Source organism: Anabas testudineus, chromosome 4 (assembly GCF_900324465.2).
Source record: "Anabas testudineus chromosome 4, fAnaTes1.2, whole genome shotgun sequence".
NCBI lineage: Eukaryota > Metazoa > Chordata > Actinopteri > Anabantiformes > Anabantidae > Anabas > Anabas testudineus.
The window spans coordinates 15,384,324-15,391,806 of NC_046613.1; the positions used below are offsets into that span (position 1 = coordinate 15,384,324).

At 40.7% G+C, this 7,483-nt stretch overlaps 1 protein-coding gene across 1 annotated transcript in view; it reads left to right on the forward strand.

The window, feature by feature from the left end:
- Window positions 1-5,266, forward strand: part of tsc22d2 (TSC22 domain family 2) — a 30,210-nt gene extending 24,944 nt beyond the window's left edge. The window contains exons 2-3 of the mRNA XM_026345100.2: window positions 2,425-2,476; window positions 2,864-5,266. Coding sequence (XP_026200885.1) covers window positions 2,425-2,476; window positions 2,864-3,157 — 346 coding nt within the window. The 3' untranslated portion in view covers window positions 3,158-5,266. The remainder of the gene's footprint in view (window positions 1-2,424; window positions 2,477-2,863) is intronic.
- Window positions 5,267-7,483: the final 2,217 nt, after the last annotated feature.

A 7,483-nucleotide genomic window follows, 5' to 3' on the forward strand; every position in this document is an offset into this window, starting at 1 on the left:
GGAGGAGGGATGACTCTGAACTCCATCTCCTCCCCCTTTTTTTTTTCTCTTCACCATGTGACGAGCGGGGTTTTAAGACACGCTCGGATCCAACTCAAACAAACGAAGCATTCGCGTTTGGACGCACAGTGAAGTGGTGTATCGGGAAAACTTTGGAGACGCTTTAGAGAAACTCTGAACATGCGCTGCAAGATGAGCTACAGTCTGCCCTGCTCGCCGGGAACCTCACCGTCCTATTCAGGACGGATGATGCCTTACAGGTCGAGATGCGTCAGGTAATTGACTTCAATATACGGCACCGACTCTCTTTTAATGACGGATTAATTGGCTCTCACCTGTCGTGTGTGTGTGTGTTCTGATTTTCTTTGTATCGTCCTTCATATCTGCGCTTCTGCTTCTGTGTCCTTTAGGATCTTATTTTAATTTATGTATTTTTACCTGATCCCAATCTGGATGATCAAACTTTACTGAAAACTTGTGGCACCAACAGCTTCCACTCATGTGCTCCTTTATATAGATTTAAAGCATTTAGCTCTCAGTTATGTGCAGCTGCCTGTTTCATGTCATGTTGGATCTGCTCAGTGACCATTTGCTGTCGCTCTGCTCCGCAAGTATCTGGCCATCAGCTGTTTTGTAGGTCGCACTATTCTCCCTGGCTGTGGTACAGAAGCATATTTTTTTCCTCAGTGTGGCATGTGTTTCATGTGTGTTTGTAGTATGTTTACCCTGAGTTGACCATAACGCGGTCTACGTGCGCCCCAGCACGCACAAGTCAACGCATGGATGTAGCGCGGCTCCATATGGAGCGCCATGTGATGCTGGGACAGAGAGGTGATGCACACATCTCACCTTTTAATACAGTTTAAAGAACTGTTGTTACTGAACATTGTCTGCTGTATTTAAGGTTTATTTACTTTGCAGCAGTATTTCACTTCTCTAACATGTATGTATTTAACATGTGTCGACCCCAGAGAGCGTTTTCTCCATTTTAATGCCCTTCAATCCTGTTTTTCTCCCTCAATCGACTTTATATCATTTCAGATTTTTAAATCTAAACATTATTAGGGGCTGTCTGCACATTCTGTTCCCCCGTATGCCTCAGCACCGTGTCAGAGCGCCTTCTAGCGGCTTGAAAACGCATTGGTCCTCTTTTCTTGTTTGTTTTTTTGTTTGGTGTTTTTTTTTTTTTTTTTTTTTCCGCATCCACGTCCGAGCAGGGTGGTGATTGTGCAAGAGCGCGTTTCTGGAGAATAACGTTATCTGTTGAGAAGGATAAACACGATTTGTTTTTCATTCCCTGAGATTAAATCCCGAAAGCTGCCATCGTTTAGCTGTGTGCGGATCCACAGAGTAAGTTGACCACCGTGCTTTGTGTTTTGTGTCTCTGAGGCAGGAGGAGGGCGAACGACGAGATGTTGCGCTCCTCTAATGTCATTTCTTTTAACAGAATGGGGGCCACACATGAAACATTCGCCTCACAGGGAACAGCCATTTACCTGATACTGTTAACTGATCGCTGTCTGTGTGTTCACGGTGTGGCTCCGTGCATACAGTAGATACAAGCTGATAACGTCGGTATTTCAACAATCTCTGCTGTCTTTTGTTGACTCTGCTCTTTTTGCATCTTGGTTAAAGTGTTTTAAAATAACTTCAGATTGTATTGTACATTATTATTTAGAGTTGGACATCTGGTTGTGACTGAAGAAAGACATGGGACTTTATTTTGCAGCTCATTGTTGCTGCCACTCCCAACCTTATCACATAAGCAATTTAAATGGAGACCTCCTTCTTCTAGCACAGGTGGGACTGTTTGTTGAATGCTGCAACAATGTCCGTGTTTGATTTGGGTTGATTTTTAACATTCAGATATTTTTTTTTTTTTGGCTTAATGTAGTCGTTTCTGTGCAGCAAATGAAGTTGTAACAGAGTAAAAGGAGAAACTGGTGCTGATGTTTTTATTTATTTTAAAGGCCTGGTCACAGTGGAGTGTTTATCTTGAGACTCTTCCTACTATGATTTTCCTGTAATTCTCTAGTATTGCAGCTGCCATAGTCTGACTTTTGTGCAACATCTAATTTTTAATTACACGGCTTTCTGTTTCTGTAGGCTGTTGATCTGGTACACTTGATTTTGTGTGGGGGTTTTTTTGTTGTTGTTGTTTTGTATTGATCTGTATGTGTTTTTGGAAAAAGATTTAATCTCAAATCTTTTTTTATCCTGTTCTCTGGAGACAGGTTACATGGTAATCGGCACATCACAAAGTAACCCTGGGGTTATTTTTTACTTGAGAAATGCCAGAGAAATCTCTTAGATCATGTTTGGCACTTTGAGGATGAGACTTGGCAGCTAGTGAACGTGAAGGAATGTGATATTAGTCTGAAACATGTGGTAACTCTCTCTCTCTCTCTCTCTTTGTCTCTACAGTGCATCTGGTGCCAGCGTCGTCGCCATCGATAACAAAATTGAGCAGGCAATGGTGAGTTTTCAATATTTGTAATAGTTACAACAAATGAGGTTAGGGTTAGGTGACACACATTCCTCTCCTTTTCCCTATGCTAGTAATTTGCCTTGAGCAGGCCTCTGTGAGGGGAAAAAAAATAACATCAGAAATTCTGAAACTTGCCCACGCAGTTTGACAGGTCACGTCTTGAAAATGCAGTTGCCAAATCTCAACATCAGTGATGCCTCAGTTGTTAAGATAAAGCCTAAAATAGATCTCACAATACCAGTGTAAGCTCTGAGATGCCATTTGTCCTTTTTGTTTTTATTAACATTTAGTCTGGGTTTTTCTGAAAGTATTTATGGTAATTTTTTATCTTGAATGTGTGCCATTCTGTGTGCTAATTTTAGTCTTCTCTATCAGGACTTGGTGAAGAGCCATCTGATGTATGCTGTTCGCGAGGAGGTGGAGGTGTTGAAGGAGCAGATCAAGGAGCTGTATGAGAGAAACTCAGTATTGGAGCGTGAGAACGCTGTGCTGAAGTCACTTGCCAACTCGGAGCAGCTCAACCAGCTGTCCTCTCAGCTGAACCAGGGCAGCAGCACATCGCCGCCGCTGCTGCTACAGCAAAACCCGCTCGTCACTAACAGCACCTCTTTGAGTCACCACGAGGGGGGTCAGAACATCCCTCATCAGCCCAACATGAGCTCAGCGTGATCCCCCTTCCCCCTAAACACACGTTCAAACAAACACCTCCCACAGACAGGAGTGGTAGATCCTGTTAGAAAAGACAGCAACTACTACCGTCCCCTTAGCTCCATAAAGCAAAAGGCTCGGCTCTGCATTCAGTATGCTCCATTTGAGGAAACCAACCGTGACGTCTTTGTTTACCACCAAGAGCCATGCTTCAGTGTGTGCATGCTGCCGACACCGGGCCTTCACATCATTAAGACATTTACCACCCCTGGAAAAGTCTTATTCTGGGCCTGCGTATGGCTGCAGGAGGAGGGGCAGAGGTGCCAGTGCACATCATAAAACTGCATGTTGTTCTTGTGCAGGAGATGGGGTCAAAGAGCACAGAGAGCTTGATTTGTTGGGGCAACAAATGCTGGAAGAGGGTGGTGCAACCCTGTGAGGGGCTGTTGTGGTGACACGGGCCCTGTGAAACATCCAGCAAAGATTGTCCTCCCAACTAACCCCCCACCCCACATCACTCCAGGGCTGGAGGAGGCTAGAGAGCTGAGGGAGAAGTGGGGAAGAGGACTCGTCCTCCCCGAGCAGAGGAGGACGCCAGCGGGCGCCACGACTTGAGTGGAGTGGATCAAGAGCCTTGGCTTGTTATATGCTGCAACAAAAGCTTGTGTTGTTTTCTCAGAGCCACCATACTTTGACATGAATCATAATACTTTTTCATTAGTTCAGTTTTAGTATTTGCATTTATTTATTTCAGGGCTGCTATTTTCATAATGTAAATGAACAATGTAATGGAGATACCTATTAAAAAGAAAAAAAACTTCTCTTTGGTTTTTTGGTATTTTAGAATCTATCAGGTATTAAATTTGGTAGTCTCTTGCAACAAGTAGAGCTCAATAAGTAGGCAATAAGTTCCATAATTGAAAGATTTCTTCTCATGAAATAGTGCTAACACTAAAGCCAAGCTTACATTAGGTGAAATCAAGGTTGAATGTATATTTTGTAAAGTATTAAGAGAGAGGAGGGTTTGTACAGAGCACCTGTTAAGATATGAAATATGTGATGGGATGTTTTGAAAAAGAAGACTATTAACTTTTTGTAGACTCTTTGTCAAAAACAAACAAAAAAACATAGCAATGAATTTGGGGTTTTGGTTGGGGTATGAAAAGCTGTGAAAATTGTTCGACCTACTTTATAACCAAAGACGCAAAGCTGTGTAAGTCATTTTTTTTTCCACCCCCTATTTTTTTAAATGCACACTTATTTTTTTTTTTCTCCCTCCTTCCCTGTATTTTTGTTGCTGTTTTTGCATGTTCTGCATGATCTATAATCAAACCACTTTATTACCCCATGTTTTATCCGGCACTCTTATTTTTCTGTCAAGTCTGTGAATGAATTGCGAGAGGATTTGTGAAAGAGAAAGGGAACAATTGTCAGAGGGGTGGAGTACGTAGTTGAGAGTAAAAATAGAAAAAAAAGAATGGAAATGCTTTGGTGTCGGATGGAGGGAAGGGCCTTGTGCACTAATCAGAAAAGGAGCCTTTTTTTTTTGTGTTTTTTTTTTTTTTTTAATGCAGAGATAATGTTTTGTTACATTGTGGTTAATAAATTAATAAATGCAGCATTTAGATTTCAACTGTAGTATTTCAACACTTTGCTTACAAATTAGACAACGTCCGCAAAAGAGAACAATGGAAACTATTAAACATTTCTCACTCTAAAGCTGGAACCCAGTTGATCTCTGTATGAAGCATATAGTGGGATGTCACATCTGTGTTCACGTTATTTGTGCCTCCTGTGCCGTCGTCTGCCGTCTACAGGCGATCTAGTTTCTTTCTCTGTGGCTTACAACCAAACCAACATGCTTGGTAATTGTACAATCAGTCATCTTTCTACAGAATCGACCCTGTAAATTCCTTTTTTTTTTCCCGTTTGTTTGCAAATGGGCTTTTTTTTTTTGTTGTTTTCCTGTTTTTCTTTCATTTGAAGGAGACGCTGTGTACATGCCAAGTGTACTGTATGAAAGTGATCACTGAGCCTTGGAGAAAATATCTTAACAATGCCCTTGTAATGTGCTGTTCAAACTATTTTAGTTTTCAGTCAAGAATAAATTACAGTTTTATTAAAAGGATATTTTATGTGTTTTTATTCCTCTGGGCCTTTGTCTCAAGCTACTTTTACAGCATATATTATAAAGTGTCACTAAGAAAACCTACTGGTCACTTAACGCACGCACACACACACACACACAGTAACAAATACAAAAACAAGTTATCAATCTGCTTCAGTACACTTTTGCAGAGTGCAGATATTTTTATCCGTCATAATAGGAAAGGCACAGTTGTTAGTAATAACATTAAAGGTGTCTCTGGTCTGTTAGTGTTCCAGTAAACCATGACAGTGAGCTAACGTGCACAACGCTGTGGTGCTGATGCTTAGAAATGGAATTCAGTTCCCATTAAAATAACATTTGCAATAAGTTTAATTTTGGGACTTTTACTTTGAAAATATAGTCTGTCATCTTTACTAATTAAAATGTTCATAATGGCAATGAGATGAGAAAAATTCTATGGTAGTGTTATTTCATCTATTCGTTTTCAGGACTCTAGCCAATTCTGACATCACAATATCACAACCACAAGGAAATAAAATCCCCTTCACAGAATCTCAGCGCTAATCTGGGGCAGTTTATTTTTCCAACAGGGAAGTGAGTGCTTCCTGTGTGTTCAGGTGAGGGTTACATAAAGGAAAACATTTTCTTTCTGAAGAAAGAGGGAAAGACGACACCTGCACCTCTTGACTTATGTGTGACGTTATCCTTAGTCACTCATCACCTACCTGTCCTTCCAGACATAAATAAACATAAACATACCTTTGCAGAAAGGCGGTGACTTTGAAAGCAACTCTGGCACGTAACTCGACATCATCCCAAAACTAAAGTCCACAAACAGCTGATGTGATTTCACAACCGAAAGACCCCGACTTTAAATATAACTTTCATTTTCAGTGTTTAAGTAAATATTTGTACTTATTTCCTCTCTTTTCTTCTCTTTCATGAATCTATTCAATCTGTGGGAAATATCTTAGTCTTATGTGTAATTTAGAGTCACAAACGAGCAGTTTCTAAACCAACCTTCAAATAGTCAAATTACTTTATCTTTAGCTTTCTTTTACGGACCAGTTGTAATTTTTTGAGCATTGTTTATGAAACACTTTTCTACTGTTTGGTGCCTAAATCTTTGACACCGTGTCCCTCGTGTCTGTTGCTGTGTAATGTTCCTGTTCTTTCCTCTTTCCTGGTACAGACTGACTCAGTGCAGGGTTTTGTAAAGACTACGACACGTTTGTCACGCCAAACCCTGAACTGTTATGCTTTCTTTTCAGCTACAATAATAGGTGAACTTCACATATTCAAACCGGGTTTGGTCTGCAGGGTGCACTGGACTGCTGCTCTCTGTGTTCACAGGTGCCACCATGTGAATCCAGTTTCCCTGTTAGAGTTTTACAAAGTTAAATGTAATTTGATCAACACTCATTTAGGTCCAATGAAGGATGTACTTGCTCTTCTGGCTCATTTTCAGCTCAGAATCTGGACAGACTTCTGGATGACCTTATATATTGATTACATTTTTGCTTTTGTTTTTTTATCTAAAAAAATCTCTTTAAATACTTTTTCTCTCAGGTCAACTTTACACTCCCTTCTTGGCAATGTCGACACTCTGTGCTATCCAATGAGACTTCAGAAACTGTGACACTTGTTGACAGATGTTGTATGACTTGAATTCGTCCTGTAGGCCAAATAAAGGAGTTTATTTTCGTCCGCATGCATTTCTCTGTGTTACATTTGCTACCTGCTACTTGCTGCATGACTACTAAACCTTGACATTTTGCAGCATGTTTTTACATTTTTTGGCGAATGGGCACATTTAGTTTTTTTTAAATCAATATTCTGTCTGCTCCTTGAACGTACAACACAATAAAGGCAAACTACAAAAACAATGTTAGGCTCCAACTGGCACCCTGCTACAAACCTAAAAACTGGATTTGCTGGCTTTGCGTCACTGCGCAAGACCTTCCTGTCACCTACTTTCCACTCATCATATGTGTTCATGTTGCAGCATGTTGCAGCTCTGACTCACAGTGGCTCACACAAAGCTGTGGTACGAATGAGGAGTGTTTTTCACGTCACTGTGAGCAAATACAGTTCAGTCTATGCAAATCCGTGAATGAAGGAAGAAATTATTTCCCTTCCCTTTAACTTGACTGTCAACTTGTCTTGACTTGTCATGACTCGGGACACGTATTTTAATGTGTGTCAGAGGTCACGGCATATTGTGCTTTTGCAGATGT